Source organism: Cetorhinus maximus, chromosome 4 (genome assembly GCF_964194155.1).
Source record: "Cetorhinus maximus chromosome 4, sCetMax3.hap1.1, whole genome shotgun sequence".
Taxonomy (NCBI): domain Eukaryota; kingdom Metazoa; phylum Chordata; class Chondrichthyes; order Lamniformes; family Cetorhinidae; genus Cetorhinus; species Cetorhinus maximus.
In genome coordinates this window covers 168,992,093-169,013,174 of record NC_135882.1, presented here as the reverse complement: position 1 = coordinate 169,013,174, position 21,082 = coordinate 168,992,093, and the positions used below count along the sequence as shown (strand labels likewise).

The window sequence follows — 21,082 nt, the reverse complement described above, 5'->3', positions numbered from 1 at the left end:
GCACCCACGCAACCAGCTCCATGACTATCCCCCAATGACCCTATCCTCCGTCACCCACCCACCTTCCCTGCTACCCCCTCACCCAGTTACCTACCAACCTATACCCACCAACCCACCTGTCAACTATTCTCTCACTCACTCACCTACCTGCCACAATACCCCCTCACCTGCTTCCCCTATACACTTACCTTCTCTCCGTAGCTTCTCAAGTGGCTTTGGGACCTTTAAACTTTACTTACCGGAATACGGCAGCTAGTGCTGTAAAAAGCACTAGCATGGCTTCTACAATGATATTCTCTGCAAGGATTGCTGCACTCCTTGAGTTTGGAAGAATCTTCCATTGGAAGACGGGCCTGAAATACTGTAGGAAGGTAAGTAGGTAACTTTTTGTCTGACCTGCACCTGAAATAGGGATCCAGACCCAGATCGGAAGTTCTGGGCCATTTGCGAAAGAATCATTTTAAATTAACTGGATTATTTTTTTTGGAACTTTCCAAGACATTACCAAGGCCAGGATATCCATGTGGGAGTTGTGAACGATAAGCTACTGTGTGTGATGGTGTTGCTTTGTGTGTGCATTTTCTCCCGCCGTATATATAGGTTAGTCTCTTGAGAGCAACATTTGCTGCAAAGGTGTATTTGTCTCAATTTTTCAATTCTCATCCTTGCTTTCAAATCCTTGCATGACCTTGCTGTTCCCTGTCACTAACTTACTCCAGCGCTACAACCCTCAGCGATCTCTGGCCCCTTGAACATCTGCGACTTTCATTGCTCCAACATTGGCAGCTGTCTAGGTCCTAAACTTGTAATTTCCTTTCTAAAACTCTCCACCTCTCTATCCCCCTCTCTCTCTGCTTCTTTAAGAAACTCCTCTTTGACCAAGCTTTTTAAAATCTTTTTAATGTCTTAATATCTTGCTATGTGACTTGGTTTCAAATTTTGTTTGAGAATGCTGCTGTGAAGCACCAAGGGAAGTTTCACTACAATGGAGAGGTTATTTAAATGCAACTTGTTGTTACTGTTATACATTTTTTGTAACTTTTATTTGAACTTCTTTGGTGTCTAGCTCTTTCTTTGGTGTCACCTCTTCTCTCCCCACCCTCTGAAAGGTTGGCACCAGTTGAATATGAAGATGTATCTTGTGACCATTTGATCAATTGGCAATTATTTGTGGTTAATCACTGAATGGCATGCATTGTCAAATGGTTGTCTCCTCTCAGCTCCTCTTTCATCCAAGTTGCCGGAAGCTACCCATCAAAATTGTAACATGACTTTGTGGAAGCCTAAGTGAGGATTTACGCCAAGTGTAGAATTCTGCTCTCAAGTACTTGTTTTATCATAGAATCTTATGTTTTACCGTAGAATCCCTCCCCAACAGCACTGTGTATACCTACGACACATGGACTGCAGTGGTTCAAGAAGTCAGCTCAACACTTTCTCAAGGGCAATTCGGGATGGGGAATGAATGCTGGCCCAGCCAGCGATGCCCACATCCCATGAATAAATATAAAAATTGGTAGATTTGCTTGAAATAAATTGAATTGGACATATGGTTCTGTGTTGATTCTTGAAATCACCCCATTTATATTAAAGAGCAGGTTTCTGAGCCTACAGGTGAAAAGAAATCTACAGCCCACCTGTAACTGGTTTAAACTTCCAGTCACCAGTTTCCCTTTGCATTCACTCCTCTGCTGTGAAACACAGTAGAAAGTGGAGAAAATTGAAGTTTTTTTTAACGTTTACTTTGTTTTTTGGAACTTATGCAGGCACAGAAGAGAAAAGTAGTTGCAAGCAAGGATGAGACTGTTACAGGAAGTTAATGGTCATGGCTGTTTTGCCAGGTGCACAGGATGTGGAAGGGGGGCCCCAAGACATTTGCTGCTGGAATTGCTTCTGAATTGGTCGGCATTGCTGACTTGAAACCAAGATAAATTTGAGACCTTGTAATTTTTGCAGATTTGGAGTCATAGAGTCATAGAATCATAGAGTTCCATAGCACAGAAAAAGGCCTTTCAGCCCATCGAGTCTGCGCCAGTCAAACAAGTACCTAACTATTCTAATCCCATTTTCCAGCACTAGGGCTGGCATCACAAGTGCACATTCAAATACTTAAATGTTTTGAGGGTATCTGCCTCTACCATCCTTTCAGGCAGTGAGTTCCAGATTCCCACCACCCTCTGGGTGAAAAAATTCTTCCTCACATCCCTTCTAAACCTAACCTTAAATCTATGCCCCCTGGTTACTCCCTCCACCAAGGGGAAAAGTTCCTTCCTGTCTACCCTATCTATGCCCCCTCATACTTTTATACACCTCAATCATGCCCCCCCTCAATCTCCTCTGCTCCAGGGAAAATAACCCCAGTCTATCCAATCTCTCCTCATAACTAAAGCTCTCCAGCCCAGGCAACATCCTGGTAAATCTCCTTTGCACTCTCTCTAGTACAATCACTTCCTCCCTATAATGTGGATTCCAGAATTGCACGCAATACTCTAGCTGTGGCCTAACCAGCATTCTATACAGTTCCAGCATAACCTCCCTGCTCTTATATTCTGTGCCTTGGCTAATAAAGGCAAGTATCCCATATGCCTTCTTAACTACCTTATCTACCTGTCCCACTACCTTAAGGGACCGGTGGACATTTACACCAAGGTCCCCCGATCCTTGGTATTCCCCAGGGTCCTACTATTCATCGTGTATTCCCGTGCCTTGTTTGTCCTGTCCAAGTGCATCACCTCCACTTATGCGGATTAAATTCCATTTGCCACTGATCAGCCCATCTATATCCTCCTGTAATCTAAGGCTACCCTCCTCACTATTTACCACCCCTCCAATTTTCGTGTCATCCGCGAACTTAGTGATCAACCCTCATACATTCAAATCTAAATCGTTTATATATACCACAAACAGCAAGGGACCCGACACTGATCCCTGTGGAACCCCATTGGACACAGGCATTCAGTCACAAAAACACCCATCGGCCATCACCCTCTGCTTCCTGCCACTCAGCCAATTCTGGATTCATTTTGCCAAATTGCTTTGGATCCGATGGGCTCTTACTTTTGTTATCAGTTTCCCATGCGGGACCTTATCAAAAGTCCAAGTAGACTACATCAAATGCATTGCCCTTGTCTACACCCCTGGTCTCCTCTTCGAAAAATTCAATCAAATTGGTCAGATGTGATCTCTCTTTAACAAAACCATGCTGACTGTCTTTGATTAACTCCTGCCTCTCCAAGTGTAGATTAATTCTATCCCTCAGAATTGCTTCCAATAGTTCCCCCACCACTGAGGTTAGACTCAAAGCAAAAAACTGCAGATGCTGGAAATCCAAAATAAAAATAAAAATACCTGGAAAAACTCAGCAGGTCTGAAAGTATTTACGGAGAGGAATATAGTTAAGGTTTCGAGTCCGTATGACTCTTCAACAGAAACTGAGGTTAGACTGACTGGCCTGTAGTTCCCTGGTTTATCCCTTCCTCTCTTCTCGAATAACGGTACCACATTGGCTGTCCTCCAGTCCTCTGGCACCTCTCCTGTGGCCAGAGAGGTATTGAAAATTATTGCCAGCGCCCCTGCTATCTCCTCCCTTGCCTCACTCAACAGTCTGGGATACATTTCATCCAGGCCTGGAGATTTATCTACTTTTAAGCCTGCCAGACCACTTAGAACCTCCTCCCTTTCTATGCTAATTTCTTTAATTATGTCACAGTCGTTCTGCCTGATTTCCATACCCATGTCGTCCCTCTCACTTGTGAACACCGACACAAAATATTCATTTAGAATCCTACCAACGTCTTCCGGCTCCACACACAAATTACCACTATGGTCCTTAATGGGCCCTACTCTTTCCCTAGTTATCCTCTTACTCTTAATGTACTTGTAAAATAACTTTGGATTTTCCTTTATTTTACCTGCCCATGTTTTTTCAGGCCCCCTTTTTGCTTTCCTAATTTCCTTTTTAAGTTCCCCCCCTATACATTCTATACTGCTTTAGGGCTTCCGCTGTTCAGAGCCCTCGGTATCTGCCGTAAGCCTCCCTACTTCTCTTTATCCAATCCTGTACATCCCTCGACATCCAGGGTTCCCTAGATTTGTTGGTCCCACCCTTTGTCTTTACTGGAATATGTTGGCCCTATACTCTCCCTATTTCCTTCTTGAATGAGTCCCGCTGCTCTGACACAGATTTACCTAAAAGTAGCTGCTTCTGGTCCGCTCTGGCCAAATCATATCTGATCTTATTAAAATCGGCCTTCTCCCAATTTAGAATTCTAATTTCTGACCCATCCTTGTCCTTTTCCATAACAACGTTGAATCTAACGGAGCTGTGATCACTATCTGCAAAATGCCCCCCCACTGATACCTCTACCACTTGCCTGGCTCCATTCCCTAAAATTAAGTCCAGGACTGCCCCCTCTCTTGTAGGATTTTCTACATACTGGCTTAAGATGCTCTTCTGGATGCATTTTAACAATTCTGTTCCCTGTAAATCTATCTCACTCTGACTAACCCAGTTAATGTTGGGGAAGTTGAAATCCCCCACTATTGCTATCCTATTATTTTTACACTTCTCTGAAATTTGCCTACATGTCTGCTCTTCTATTTCTCTCTAACTGTTTGGGGGCCTTTAGTATACTCCCAGCAATGTGATTGCTACTTTTTTGTTTATAAGTTCTCCCCAATTGGCTTCATTTGAGGAGCCTTCTATGATGTCATCCCTCCTTACCGCTGTAATTGAATCCTTGATCAATATTATGATCCTCCTCCTCTCCTGTCTCACCTGAAGACCCTACATCCTGGAATATTGAGCTGCCAATCCTGCCCCTCTCTCAACTATGTCTCTGTGACAGCAATGCCATCATACTTCCATGTGTTAATTTGTGCCCTCAACTCATCTGCCTTATTTGTCAGATGACTTGCATTAAAATAAATGCCATCCAACCTTGTCAAACTCCCTTGTGCCTTAACTGGCCTATAATTTCTATGCCTTCCAGACTCACTTGCTCTCTCTTCTAATTTTGGCTGTGCATCTCCCCCTGCTGAACTTCCTCTCAGGATCCCATCCCCCTGCCAAGTTAGTTTAACCCCCCCCAACAGCACTAGCAAACCTACTCGCAAGGATGTTGGTCCCATTGCAGTTGAGGTGCAACCCATCCGCCTTGTGCAGATCCCATCGCCCCTGGAAACGGTCCCAATGTCCCAGAAATCTAAAGCTCTCCCTCCTGCACCATCTCCCTAGCCAAGCATTCATCTGGGCTAACCTCCTATTTCTATACTCACTAGCATGTGGCACCAGAAGTAATCCAGAGATTACTACCTTTGAGGTCCTGTTTTTTAATCTGTTTCCTAGCTCTCTAAATTGTGCTTGCAGGACCTCATCCCTCTTTCTACCTATGTCGTTGGTACCAATATGTACCACGATCTCTGTCTGTTTGCCCTCCCCCTTTAGAATGCCCTGCAGCCGTTCAGTGACATCCTTGACCCTGGCACCAGGGAGACAACATACCATCCTGGACTCACGACAATGGCCGCAGAAGCACCTATCTGTTCCCATTACTATTGAGTTTCCTAACACTATTGCTCTTGCCCTCATTTTCCTCCCTCACTGTGCAGATCCCTGTGCAGCTGAGCCACTCACAGTGCCATGAGCGTGGCTGCACTCCCCAGAGGAACCGTCACTCTCTCAGTTTTCCAACACAGAAAAACGGTTCTCGAGTGAGATGCACCCTGGGGGTTTCCTGAATACCTACCTGACACCTTTCTTCTGACTGATGGTCACCCATTCCCTCTCTGTCTGCACTTCTGTAAGCTGTGGGGTGACCACGTCTAAAAACGTGCTATCCACGAAACTCTCAGCCTCGCGGATGCACCTCAGTGCCTCCAGCTGCCACTCAAGCTCCAAAACCTGGAGCTCAAGTAGCTGCAGCTGGTGGCACTTCCTGCACACGTGGTCGATCAGAGTACAAGGAACGTCTAGGACTTCCCACATGTTGCAGGCGGTACATAATATGGGACAGAGCTGCCCTGCCATGCCTCTAGTTGTATAAAACCCCTTATTTTAAGTTAAATACATTAAAAAAAGTTAAATTATTTATGTACTTTAAATAAAATGTAGAACCTTTACCTTCCCTTAGCTTAATTTATTTTAAACTGGAGAAAAACTTGAGAAAAAAACTGGAGCAAAACACTTACCCACTACTCATCAATCAGCTCTCACCTTTGTGCTGACGTCACTGTTTGAAGCTTCCCTGCACTTGTGCTGGTTCTGATCTCTCCGCCACTTTCGCTGTCTTGTGATGTCACTTTTTTTTCCAAAAAATATACTTTATTCATAAAATATCCGGAAGAACATTACAAAACATTTCTAAATCGCCATCACAAAAAGCGCAATCATATTCAACTTTTACACATGGATCACAAGGTGCTTCAATACAATCAATGAATATTACAATTATTTCAATGTGGCTTCAGACAGCCAGACAGTGCAATGGTATTGGAGTTATCAACGTACATCATGTTGCACTCTGAGGTGCTTCAATACAATTATAATACAATTAGTGTTCAATTTATGCGTTTACTGTGAGCCATACGGCCCGAGGGGTCTATACCTCTCCCAGCCCCTCGGTGCACTATGGCAGAAAGGTCTTAGACGGCGACCTTTCCCCATTGGGCCTTTGCCCCAAACTTTACTGCATCCCTCAGCACGTAGTCCTGGACCTTGGAATGTGCCAGTCTGCAACACTCGGTCGGGGACAACTCTTTTCACTGGAAGACCAACAAGTTTCGGGCAGACCAAAGAGCATCTTTCACCGAGTTGATGATCCTCCAGCTGCAGTTGATGTTTGTCTCGTTGTGTGTCCCTAGGAACAGCCCGTAGAGCACAGAGTCCTGTGTCACAACGCTGCTCGGGATGAACCTCGACAAAAACCACTGCATCTCTCTCCAGACCTCCTTTGCAAAGGCACATTCCACAAAGAGCTGAACAGCAGTCTCTTCCCCACCATAGCCACCTCGAGGGCAACATGCAAAGGGGGCGAGACTCCTGGCGTGTTGGAAGGATTTGGCGGGGAGGGCCTTTCTCACCACCAGCCAAGCTACATTTTGGTGCTTGTTGGAAAGTTCTGGCAATGAGGCGTTCTGCCAAATGACTTTGACAGTCTGCTCGGGGAACCATCCGACAGGATCCACTATCTCCTTTTCCCTCAGGATCTCTAAGACGTTACATGCTGACCACTGCCTGATGGACAGGTGTGGTCAAAGGTGTTTCTCTGCATAAATGTTTCCACGACGGACGGGTGTTACGGCACGGTCCAACTACTTGGAGTGTTCTGCGCAGCGTGGCCAGACCCATCCTTCGCAACACTGGGGATAGGTAGAACCTCAGCACGTAGTGACACTTGGTGTTTGCGTACTGAGGGTCTACGAATGGCTTGATGCAGCCGCACACAAAGGTGGCCATCAGGATGAGGGCAATGCTGGGCACGTTTTTCCCGTGTATCTGGAGGCTTGCACATCGTGTCCCTGCGGACACAATCCATTTTCGACCTCCAGATTAAGTGAAAGATGGCTTGGGTGATCGCCATCGCGCAGGAGTGAGGAATGGGTCAGACCTGCATCACGTACAGCAACAGCGAGAGTGCCTCACAGCTGATGACCAGGTTCTTACCCGCAATGGAGAGGGAACGTTGCTCCCACCTGCCCAGTTTTCTTTCCACCATAGCCACTTGCTCCTTCCAGTTTCTAATGCATGCCCCGGTCCCTCCGAGCCATATCCCTAGCACCTTCAGGCCGTCTGACCTGATGGTGAAGGGGACAAAGGATCGGTCAGCCCAGTTCCCAAAGAACATGGTCTTGTTCTTGCCACGATTTACCTTGGCTCCCGAGGCCAGTTCGAAATGCTCGCAGATGCTGATCAGTCTGTGCACTGACAGCAGATCTGAGCAGAAGACGGCGACATCGTCCATGTACAGGGAGGCCTTGACCTGAGCGCCTCCACTGCCTGGGATCGTTACCCCTCTCATGCCCGGATCCTTCCTGATGGACTCAGCAAAGGGTTCTATGCAACACACAAGCAGGACAGGGGAGAGAGGGCAACCCTGCCTGATTCCAGATTTAATTGGAAAGCTATCTGATTCCCACCCATTGATTGAAGTCACTCTTGTTATTTTCAACAAGAACTGACTGCAGGACACTCTTCCCAGACTGCTTCACTGCGATGCTGACTGCAGGACACTCCTCCCTCCCAGCTTTGGAGGTTTTTTTTGCTGCACAAAAATCAATCTGCCTAAATTTGCATGTGAGTCTAATGTGCTTTCTGTGTAGTAAATGATGTTGTATGCATTCGAGCACTTCCACAGTATATACCAAACAGAAAACTGAGAATAAGTTTAGGACACGATGTATTTTACATTACACATGATTATTTTAAGGGCATATTCTGCCAAGGTACTACTTTTATCCCTCGGAAAATAAATTATTAGCAATCTAGATTGCTTAATTAATTCATAAGGTTTCAACTATTGCAATAAAATAATTTTATATGTTTGTTGTATTTGGGACTGTCTGTTTAATTTCAGCTAAAATGGAGTAATGAAGGGGGTCATATGACCTGTCCAGAATCCTGCTTGACAATAGGATGGCTTGGTTGCTATGGAGACAGTGAGGCCAGATTGATTTGCTGGAAAGAAGGCATAAGATATTCACACCTGTGGACAATGGCAAGGGCATCTGTGATGACTCTGGGAAGATTGTTCGTTTCCAAGTCTCGCAGGAAGGCATTAGGAATGTCAGGCTTTGTAAACGGCTGTACTTTAAACTGTCTATTTAATTTCAAGATAAAATGGAGTTGGGGGCCTAAAGGATAGCTAATACAAGACCCATGTGCTTCATGTTGGCCAGGATTTTCCGTGCCCGCTGGCATCAGGCGTGTACGGTGGCGTGAGCAGACAATATGGCGAGAAGGCCAAAAAATCGGTTTCATGCGTCGTGAAACCAATTTGTGATCCTCCGCTCCGCCCGCCAAAGGTGGGCTATGTTTCCCACCATAGAGTTTCACGAACCTCATTGTAATACATTTGCATATCATTACAAGTCCAACCCGCCAAAATCGTCCCCCCTTGCTGGATTGCCACACTGCAACTACATCTTCTCAACTTTCCTAACCCTGCCACTACATCTTGGTGTTCCCTGGCCATCCACAGCGGAGGTGGAGGAAGCCTGCTGACTGCTGTTCCCTGTCTGTGATGACCTTGGTGGGTGTCCCCTGGAAGGCCGAGATCTGGAAGGACCCGGCCTGCTGTGTGGCAGCGGCACCCTCCTTGGCCTGTGGAGCTGGGGCTGCTATGGTCACAGGAAGAGGGGATTCGGATGGGCCATGGCGCTTCCGGAATCACCTGGATGGATGACCCTGGGGAGTGAGTGCACCTGCTGATCCTCCACGCTATGGGTGCCCAAAGGCCCCTGGCTGACTCCTTGAGCAGAAGGGGTAGTTGGAGTGTGATCGAACTGCCCTGCACCCCTCTCGTGTACGCATGGTTGGAGGCCAACTACGGCGTCACCGATGGAGTTGAGCCCATGCAGCAGTGCAGGAGCCATGTCTTGGACCAATGTCTCCATAGTGGCCAGCATCCTACCAATATTGACCTCGGTGCTTGGCATGGCGGCACTATCACCTCAGCCTGAAGGCGGATGGACTCCTCCATTATGCCTTGCAATCTGAGGAGTGCAGCGGACATCCCTTCCTGATGTTCCCAAGCTTACCTTTGCAGCTCCAGCAACAGTGATATGACTGAGTCCAGAAGCTCGTCATCTGACGAGAGCTCGCCCACCATGGAAATGGCATCTTTCCTGGGAATGCATAATTAATGCGGTGGGTTTGCGATGATACAGCATGAAAAGCCACCATTGCAGCTGGCGGGTAAAACATCATTTTACCCGCCTGCTACCGCACTTAGTTCAAATCTGGGACAATTCCGCCCATTGACATGGAGGTGTCCTTGAGAGGGTAAGGGTCCATAGCAAGCCATTGTAGTATTGGGTTACAAGGTTTTTCTTAACTTATCGCTGAACCTCATGACATGTCCGTCAGCAAGGATTTGATAAAGAAAGAGTGAGGGAGCAGAGAGATAGAGGCAGCCAGTCTCTGTTTTTCACTACACAGAATGCGGGTGGGAGCTTGTGCTTGGTTTGAAGAGACTGTTCATGCGGGTTTAATCAGGGCTCGAAGATTCACCTAGCTTTGTCTGAAGGGAGGAATCTCCAGGGTAACCCTTACCGTGAAAGTCATTTTGGGGATTAGAGGTACCTGGCTGGAAAAGGAAACAGGAAGCAAGCTATCAGGAGCTGAGAATAGCTTTAGACTTGTTCCTGGGAAATGAAGTATCCACTTAAGGGACAGAGTAATGTATAACCATGGAGGCAGATTTTCAGTCCACCCTCCCGTTCTTCGCCCTTCCCTGTCGCCGCTTCTCTCCCCACTCATAGCTCCTCTCGCTCCCTTGCTTGCTTCATCACTTTCGCCGAACCTTTCCCAAGCCCTCACTCACAGTGAGGGTTTGGGCGAGGGAAACGATGAGCAAGGTGGAGTAGGAGCATTGGTGAGTGGAGGTCAGCAAGTGGGAGAGTTAGAGAATGGGAGCGAGCGGGAGAGCCGGGGAACGGCAGAGTTGGCAAGTAGGAGGATTGGAGAGCAGGTGACGGTGCATGGGAGGCAATTAGAAATGGTTAACATATTTATTTATATTTTTAGATTTACTTTATTTTAAAAATTATTTTAATTACAAATATAGGAAGTCAAGAATATACAGTATTTCAACTTAGAGTATAATGTTTTAATTTTTTTTGATATGAGAGATCCTATAGAACCTAACTACAGCTTTTACATTGGTTATAATAGGAAAATCTGATTTGTTTAATGTTGTTTCATTTAAGGTTGCAATTTTCAGGAATGCAGCTACGATGTTACGTGGGGAATTACTGTATTTTGTAGATTGATTTCAACATTTTCTTGTTGGGAAGAATCTGTATTACCCAGGTGCACTGGCACATTGTGCCATGATGTGGCAGGAGTATTTCTTTCCCACATGTCCTTAAATGATTGATTTCACCATTAAAGTTGAGGTGAGGAGTGGGCTGTAAATGCTTCCTGACATGGAGTGAAAATCAGTGCCGCTCATCACTTTGGATATTCCAGCACAAATTACATTGAGGAGTTGGGAGCAGATCTGTTTCGAACAACTTTGCTGGGGGTAGTTCATAGCATGAGGGACACGAGAACAAGAAGCTGGAAATATTAGGACATTTTTAAAAACTCCTCATAAAGGCTGTATGTGAAGGCATCCTATCCTTGTATGCTCTTGGTGACTGGATACAAAGCGCTATTTTTAGAGGCGTAGGCATACTCATGCTATAGCATTATAACATCAGGGAGATCCACAAAACTGCAGCAGAAGGAGAATAGGGGAGCCTGGTTTGAGTGGGCAGGGTTGTGGGGGGTGGGGTGGGGGGGTTGCAAAAGCTGAAATTCCACTTTGTATTCTTACTGATTGTTTGCACTGAAATTAGATTCAAAGAATTGTAACCTCACTATCTGATTTAGATATTTTTGTTTATCTTTTAACTTTGTTAACCATTGTTTTAAGCTTACAGAATGCTGACCTACCAAACCAGTAGTTTGCACCAAATTGTGTTAACATTAAAGTCATTGTGGCATTTGTAACCATTACATTTCTGGCCAGTTGGAGTGTTATACAAATTATGGAAAGGTACATCTGGAGTGTCACGAGGATGACACCAGGCCTTTTGAAATGATATAAACGTTACAGCAAGCTTTGGCACTGATATCTGTCTCATCACTGCTATATTCCTTTGGCTTAGAAGACAACTCTATTTAAACTTTGCTAGTTAACCCAGCAAATTAAAATCCATTTCTGTTGCACGCAAAATGTGATGAAAAAGTTGTTAGTAATTGCCTAAAATCTTTCTAATAAACAGCATTCAGTTGTGGGGCTTCAGCAAACAACTACAATTGTTTGCTTAACTCATTTCCTCATTAATGTACACAGCTAAAGTGTCTTCAATTCGTTTAAGCTATTGGGTAATTTTAACATTCAAGCAACAAGAATGTCCCTTCTTATTTTCAGTCATTCACATTCTTTGAAAATTCTTTTTCCCCATATGAGAAACCTGATCCTTTACAGTAAAGCGATGTTTGGATGATTAGATTGTTTAATAAGTCCCAGCTGAAGTTTAATGCACTGAAATACAATTTGTGGAAGTACAGCTGGAATGTCTCGAATACATCTTAATTGCTTTTTCTCGAATTACAACAAATGTATGTTGCTTTCTGAGTGTATATTTTGAAACCTCGTACACACAATTTTACAGATTTATGTCAATCAAAGTGGAAATCAAAGCAAAGCAAACAATAATTTCTGAGGTTCCCGTCAAGTAACACTTTTCTCCCTTTATCTCTAACATTACAAAAATGATACCACTTAGTAGCAGGCATAATATTACTGGTAATTGAAGTATAAATTTAAAATTACTTTTGAAAAGTTCTCTTAAGTGAGTGCCAGGGACTGGGATGCAGAAAAAAATTATTAAAGCATGCTTGAAAAAAAATTGGATTTCAGTCCTGTTTAGTCAAAAGGTTAGTGTTGACAGCACAGCCATCATTTATTTTTGTCTCTTGGTTAATCAAGGCACGTGCACTTTTTGTCACCTTGTCTCACATGATGGTGGTCCTATTTTCTTGGAAAAACTGGAAAACTTTGGTGGAATGATATTACTGTCCCCAATTTGTGTCATCTGGTTTTGTCTGAATCACAACTAGCTGAATTATATGATCATTAAAAACAATTTCATTTTGAATTAATAATAGAAAAAGGGAATAAGAAACTGCACTTTTTTTGATGTTAAGGTTTGTTTAAGGGTCATGACTTTGAGACGTTAGGCAGACTAGGTGATGATGCAATGATAGGGACAAGTGTTTAGTGTGTGTTCATTGTAAAGAAAATTGAAGTTGACATGTTTCATCCTGTCTTCATTAAACCTTTTCTTGTGCAGGTTTTGATCCTCTCTGCTTTGTTATTGCAGATATTTGGTTTCCAGGCAGGCCTGACCTCCTTAGATAGTGGAGGATCATTCTGTCCTCCTGCCCCGGTCATCCCTCCTTTCAGCACAGCTTTTTATGGCAAATTACTTCGACTTCCATCATACTGGTGAGTTGACATCCATTCAGAATGCACTAGAGGCAGTTCATTTTGCAGTACCATCAAATTGGTCACATTCATTGATATCTTTGTTCTATTCATTTGCATTTCCCATGAACAGTTGACTAATGACAGAAGGAATGGTGAAGTTACTGTGTTTTAATAAATTGTCAAATTCTATGTTAAATGTGATTTAGAATAAATAACATTCACTTGGAAGTGCAGCCTGAATTGAAATGTACATGCATGACTACAATACAAATTGATATTCTAGTAGAGTTTATTCATCATATAGAGTAAGTTTCTAATATATATTCACATGCTGTTCAGAAAATGATACTCCATTTAATTGGTTGTACCTCAATAGTATACTTGTCCATCTCCAACACAGCTTGTTCTGCTCTTCAATTCAGCTTTTGACAAGTACAGAGTTTACCCGATTTTTATGGAATGCTTGTACAGGGGTTGATGCTGAAATGTTCACATGTGAATGAATAGTCTACTTTCCTCCAGTGCCTATTTCAAATAAGTCTGTTCTTAATTAGGAGTATTTTTAGTAGCTCTGTGGAAGTGTAGAAGACAATGGAAATGTTAACACAAATACCATTGACATGACCAATTTTAGACCAATTAGTCTGTTTGAATAGCTTAGAAATGGGATCTGAGGAGCTGAACTATTCCAGCCATACGGGTTTTGCTCCGAGTGAAGAGATTTTCAGGCTTATGTAGAACGCTTGAGCTAAATCCTGCCAGTATCCACTGCTTTGCTCAAAAATCCATCCTTTATGCTTATTACTTGACAGCTAGTGTTGGCAGACTGTTCCATCTTGGAAGGGGGTAGGGGAGATTGATTTTCTCCAGGTGCACCTACCTTCCAGCTGGATAGCAGTGGGGAGCAGTAACAGTGATCCAGTGATCTCGAGCTCACTCGTAAGTTCCCTGCTTCCACTATGGCTGAGTTCAGTTAACGTAACTCAAATCAGTAATTGAACCTGGGGGATTTCCTGGTCTCTCTGGCTCAGTACCACAGCTTGTTGTTTTACCCATTTAGCCATCTGTGGAGCTTCAAAAATTGTTTTCCAGTGAAATATTGGTTTCCTAAAACTCTAGGTTTTTTCAGTAAAGAATTCACTTTCAGCAAAAGTTGTACAGGTTTACATATTTACCAAGAAATCTATATTAACTATATATACATCAGAAGGTCAGCTGTTTTCTAACAATAGGACCATTATATCATGTAATGCACCATGTGTACTTATTGTTGCCAAGGTGTAGGTATGTGCAGCTGACCTCTGTAATCCACCAAGTCTCACTGCTCCAAATTGGCACTTTCTGAGGGTAATTAGAGAGTTTTTGTTTTTCGTATCTTCAAGCTCTTCTCTTGAATGAAGAGGTCTTCAAACTCTTCCCCTGAAGAAGAGTATGAAGTGCTGGAAGGACTATCAGGCTCATTACCGTGAATCCACCTCCTGTGGCTGTACCACCATAATGCCACCCACTCCCAGTGAACTCAAGTTCTGGATGCCAACCCAGAATTTAAAACCATAGCTGAGCCAGAGCCTCAGCCCACTGGGATTGTCTGGCGTGGGTGGACCCTACACCTTCTGACTCAGACAGGAATGCAACCACTATGCCAAAGGCTCGCTCCTTAATTAGAGCGTAATGCTTCATAATGGCAACAGCAGTAAGTTATTGGCTTTGTTTTTATAATTTAATGATTGCTTTCATGTGCATAAAGTATGATATCTGAAATGTGATGGAATCAAAACACTTACACTCTCACTCACACACTCAGTCACACTCACTCATTCGGTTTTGTTTTTCTAATTGGAAGTTGTATGAACGAATGGTAATTTAGTAAAAAGCCTTAGATTTGAATCTCTAAAACCAAAGGCTTTACTGAAGAATGAATTGTACTCACACTTCGTAAGTGTTTACAGTTAGGCTGGTAAATGACCTCTGGATTTATTCCAAAATTAAAAACATGTTTATTTAATTTTGGTGTCAAATAAAGACTTCTGACTTGCCATAAATCTATATAAGCATGGCAGTATCCAAGGAGGTAACCCAGTTGTCTCTTGTTACTTCTCTGACTATTGTTAATTTTCAGCACAAGCAATAACCCTGAGCTCTGGTTAACTTACTAATGAATTGCTTCACGTTGGACTCAAGAAAATGGATTAGATCTGATGAATGATTTTTACAAACACGTTAACAACCACTCTCCTCCCACCTCATACACGCTACACTAACTCTTCAGAGCAGTAGAGTGCAAATTTCAATCTTTAATGATGTTATTAATTAGGGAATTCTCATCCGTGTTATTTATGCTGCATGTCATTCAGCATTAGGCATTTGCAGAAAATTATTCTTGCATTATCGTTTATTACTTGAAAGGGTTAAAATTAATATTTGAAAATTATATGTACCCTAGGATTCTTGAGTTTACAGGGTTTCCATTTATTAAAATGGAGATAGACAGATTATTGATATTGGATATCGATACAGGTACACAATAGGCAAGGATGGGTATTGAGCACTACAAAACCAAGACAGGTAGATGGAGTTAAGATGCAGACATGACATGAACTAAAAAGAGAAACAGACTGCAGGGGCTGAATGATCTACTATTATTCCTATGTTGCTATGTATCTGGATAGGGCAGGGATCTTGGTTGGAAAATAATAGCACAGGCATGATGTGCTCAGTTGACTTGTTCTGTGCTATAATTCTTGTGATTCCATTTGTGAGTGGTAGCAGTTAACATGTGTCACCAGTTGGTGGTGTCTTAGTTGTTGGTTTGATATTTATTGACCAGATGGTGGTGGTGCAATAAGAGAATTGAGACAAACGTAATTATATAATAACGTGTAAAATAATGCTCTGTAAGAAGTTTCTTGTCAGCTTGTCAGTTGGATTATTGAAGTTCATAGATAAACACATTTTTTCACAAAAACAGATGATTGAAAGACTTAGAAGTATAGTTTTTATGCACCTGTTTTCATTTGAGCCTTTAAAATTTGCTTTGCTCTTGATCTTGATAGTGTCAAGATAATGAAAAGTTGACTATGAAAAGATTACTAGAATTTCATGTCTGGAAGCTATTCTTGCATGATGAGCTATACAGATGAACGGTGAGGGCTGTAAAAGCAAGTTGCTTCACAAGAATGTGTTGCTCTCAGCACCCTGAAATTCATTTTGGATTAGTGGTATTGGGGCATTTTTGCTTCAGCGTACATTCCAGTGAGCATAACGAAAATAAACTTCTCAACACATTGGAATATCACAAGTGAGATTCACATCATGGGTTGCTATGCTGGTCAAATTCACCAGTAATCTTCTTCATATCCTACAACTCATAGTCATGCATTTTTCTTATTCTTAACGTTATTTTTCAAGTTTTTTCCCATCTCTTCAAAATGATAACTTGTAAGCTGTAGTTCTGTTGGTTCTCAGCCCCTGGGTTCCCTGCTCAAGTAACATACTTAATGATTGTGTTTAAGGATGAGAACCCCCACCTATGGCACCTCCCCATGCCCACACAGAAGATGCAACACCTGCCCTTTCACTTCCTCTCTCCTCACCGTCCAAGGGCCCAAACACTCCTTTCAAGTGAAGCAGCATTTCACTTGCATTTCCCCTAACTTAGTCTACTGTATTCGTTGCTCCCAATGCGGTCTCCTCTACATTGGAGAGACCAAACGCAAACTGGGCGACCGCTTTGCAGAACACCTGCGGTCTGTCCGCAAGAAAGACCCAAACCTCCCTGTCGCTTGCCATTTTAACACTCCACCCTGTTCTCTTGCCCACATGTCTGTCCTTGGCTTGCTGCATTGTTCCAGTGAAGCCCAACGCAAACTGGAGGAACAGCACCTCATCTTCCGACTAGGCACTTTACAGCCTTCCGGACTGAATATTGAATTCAACAACTTTAGATCTTGAACTCCCTTCTCCATCCCCACTCCCTTTCCGTTTCTTCTCCATCCCCACTCCCTTTCCGTTTCTTCTCCCTCCCTTTTGTTTTTTTCCAATAATTTATATAGATTTTTCTTTTCCCACCTATTTACATTATTTTAAATCTATACCTTTAATGCCCTGTTTAGTCTTTCCACCCCACCCCCACTAGAGCTGTACCTTGAGTGTCCTGCCATCCATTCTTAATTAGCACATTCGTTTAGATAATATCACCACCTTCAACACCTCTTTGATCCTTTGTCTGTGACATCTTTTGATTACCTGCTCCTATCACTGCTTGCTTGTCCCTACAACCACCACCACCCCCCCCCAACTTCTCTCCCCCCACCCCCCCCCACCTTAAACCAGCTTATATTTCACCCCTCTCCTAATATTACTCAGTTCTGTTGAAGGGTCATGAGGACTCGAAACGTCAACTCTTTTCTTCTCCGCCGTTGCTACCAGACCTGCTGAGTTTTTCCAGGTAATTCTGTTCTTGTTTCAGATTTCCAGCATCCGCAGTAGTTTTTTGTTTTTATCTCTGAGTTGGTGTGTTATTTGGCTTTTAATAATTAGGCTTTAGTAGTTGAGCTCATTTGTGCCCTTATGCAAAGACCATACATGTTTGGCCAAATGCAGAATCTTCATGACTGCATTAATTGAGATAAATAGTTGATCCACTTGATATCATTCATGATGGTTTGATGTCTTAGTATGAGAGATTGGTATTTTGATCATATATTTAACTACAGATCTATGACTAGGATAGCTATAACAATATGTATAAAACTTCCAGTGTGTGTAACTTCAGACATTTCTTGTGCAGCACTATCTGGAGTTTATAAGGTGTCAGATTTGTTTCAGTGGTAGTGCTCTCACCATTGACTCAAAGTCATGGTTCAAACCCCGCTCTAGAACCTGACCGCGATATCTAGGCTGATACTTCTTCAGTACAGGACTGAGGGGGAATGTTGCGCTGGCAGAGCCTTTCAGATGACACTTTAAGCCATCATTTCAGACGGATGTAAAAGATCCCAGGCTACTTTTCAAAGAACAGCAGGGCGCTCCTGGTGTTCTGGCCAACGTTCATTTATTAGGAAACTTCTCTAGAAAGAGGTACACCGATAGAATTTTTCTATATATGATTTCTGTTTGTGTGATCTTGCATTGTGAACATTTTCTGTTGCATTTCCCTATGTTACAATAGTGACAACATTTAAAACATTCTTCATTAGCTATTAGGTGTTTTTGGGACATTGTGAAATCCTGAAAAGCTCTACATAAATAGGCTTGTTCACTGCTTTACATGTAGTTTACAATGGCGTCCCTCCTATACAGTAATCTTTTCCTCAATATAATGCATTGGTCAATCTTCACCAGTCAGTAAATACGAGGGGGAAGAAAAGACTAATAATGAAGTGAATAGCAAGTTTTATGACTTCTGCGATGAATTGAGTAGTTTGTTTTTGGCAGTTCGTACAGCTGAGTGAAGCATTCAGATAAGAGTGTTACATAGTTTCAAAAATGCTCCAAGATGAGTTCCTGCAAATGGATTTATTCTTGAGTACTCCTGGGAGAGTGGTCTCCTGCATCTAATGTTTTTTCAATAAAATAAAAATATAAAATACTGAAAATACTCAGCAGGTTTGGCAGCATCTGTGGAGAGAGAAGCAGAGACGTTTCAGGTTGATAACTTTTCATAAGAACTGAGAAACGTTAGAGGTCTAATAGGTTAAGAAAGTGGAAGAGGGGAGGGTGGGAAAAAGAACAAAAAGGGGAAGACCTGTGATAGGACGGAAGGTAGGAGAGATTAAATAACGGTGTTCAGGTGCAAGGCCAAAGGGAGTAGTAGTGAGACTAGTAAAGAAACAAAAGGTGGGTCTAGAGGAGTTGTGAATGGCAGAATCATGTTTAGCTGTTGTCTGAAAGTAAAAGGGAGTAAAACAAGTGAAAGAAAGCAAAACCAGCAAGAAAAAAGGACACAAAATGGGGGCAGAGGTTACGATCTAAATTTTTTGAACTCATTGTCGACTCTGTAAAGCAGTGAAGTGAAAAATCAGGTGCTGTTCCTTGAGCTTGCACTGGAAAACCTCTATTGAGGTTTCCTTCACCTTCCTTCAGCCTGCAAGTGTTACCCTGAGCTTGCAGTTGTCCGTCATTTTAATTTCCACCTTGTTCCCACTCTGACCTTTCTGTCCTTGGCCTCCTGAAGTGTTCCAGTGTGGGGTGGGTGACCAATGTGCTCTTAGGAAATGGGTTGGTCGCTGGAACTCCTTAACAAGACTGCATGTCATCATTTTAACAGGATTTCTATTTTTAACCCGTGTAGGCGGGGTAGGTTTCATACTTAATCATAGTTTCAACCTAGGTTATGTGTTTAAAAACCTGCATTGGGGCTTGAATCCAGAATCTGAAATAAAAGTGATAACAACCCTCCTTATAGCTCCCCCTTTGGCTTAGTGTCCATTTTTGCTTTGATGACTCTGTGAAGTGCTTTGGGATATTTTTCTACTTTAAAGTAGAATCCTAGTTCTTGTGTTGTAGCACAATTTAAACCTATAAGTGTCTATGTGTTTAAATCCAACAAGTAAAAGGAGACAAGGATGTCAAAACCCATGAGGTAAATGCTTTTACAGCACTGCTTGTGGGCAAGGAGGGGACGATGAGTTTTCTCCAGACCCAACAAACTAAACGCCAACCCCTTCAAACACTGACACCCCTCATCACTGACCCCTGTTGTCTGCCACAATTTCTGATTCTTTGTCCATCACTTGCTCCAATCTTGGACTTTCCAAGATCACCTCTCATTTCTTGCTGTACCCCTCCCCACCACACTCAACCATTCTCTACCCATGCCCACCCTCCTCCCTTGTAATTTCCACCCCCAAAGCCCATCTGATCCAGGGTTGTGTCCTTTTCTGGAGTGTTCCCAGGCAGAGAGGCAGCTAAGCCTTTATCAGGCTGTCTTTCTAATGGGGAATCAGCTTTAAAAAATCAAGCCAGGTGGAGTTAACACTCCAAGGCGTTCCTTCCTGACCCCCACAGTGCTCAGAAACTCTGCCCCAGTAAGTACTGGGGCCACAGCATCACACTCATAAGACGCTTTTAATAAAAATTTCTTCTGGCATGCCCCATTTTCATTTGGCAATATGAGCCCTTATCCTTGAATTCTGTGCATGGCAGAAATGCTTACTTGGATCCATTCCTCCTAACCAATTTCATAATTTTAAGCACTTCCATTCTATCCTTCCTCAGTCTTTTCAAGAGAGAAAAGATGAAGGATAATTGATCTTTCCTCATAAATGAGCAATCCAGAGGCCTGAATTCAAATTCAACCATGGCACTTGTGAAAAGAAATTCAATAAATCTGATAACTTGTGGGTAGGCATCAGAAAAACTATAATGAAAACTGGATTACTGTAAAAACCCAACTGATTCACTAATATCCTTCAGGAAAGGAAAATCTGGCACCCATACCTGGTCTGTCTTACATCTGGTTGTCTGATAAAATATACACTGTATGAAGAGAGGAACCCAGTTCCAGAAAAGCCTTAATTTAACAATGAAGTGTGAGGAGATGGAGAGAAGAATAATCTTGTGATTTTAGAGCTTTCAATTTTAAAATGTTTGCCATCAGACTGAAATACTTTTTGTTGGGCAAGAGTTTGAAAGATTGAAAAGGAAGGGGTTTACGATCTTTGTCTTCCAAATGATAAGTGCTTTATTGAGACAAGAAGGTTATTGTCCCAATTGCAGAAATAAATGACATGATTTCCAAAAGGCATTCGATAACGTACCGCACATAAGGCTGCTTAATGAGATAAAGAGGCCAAGGTGTTGGGGGTAGTATATTAGCATGGATAGAGAGTTGGCTAGCTAATAGAAGACAGTGAGTTGGGATAAGGTGGGCATTTTCAGGA

At 42.9% G+C, this 21,082-nt stretch overlaps 1 protein-coding gene across 4 annotated transcripts in view; it reads left to right on the top strand.

The window, feature by feature from the left end:
• The window catches only part of vps13b (vacuolar protein sorting 13 homolog B), a 1,109,808-nt gene that overhangs the window by 239,822 nt on the left and 848,904 nt on the right, over positions 1–21,082 (top strand). For all 4 annotated transcript variants that reach the window (XM_078541117.1, XM_078541119.1, XM_078541118.1 and 1 more), the window contains exon 16: positions 13,093–13,217. In XM_078541117.1, coding sequence (XP_078397243.1) covers positions 13,093–13,217 — 125 coding nt within the window. The remainder of the gene's footprint in view (positions 1–13,092; positions 13,218–21,082) is intronic.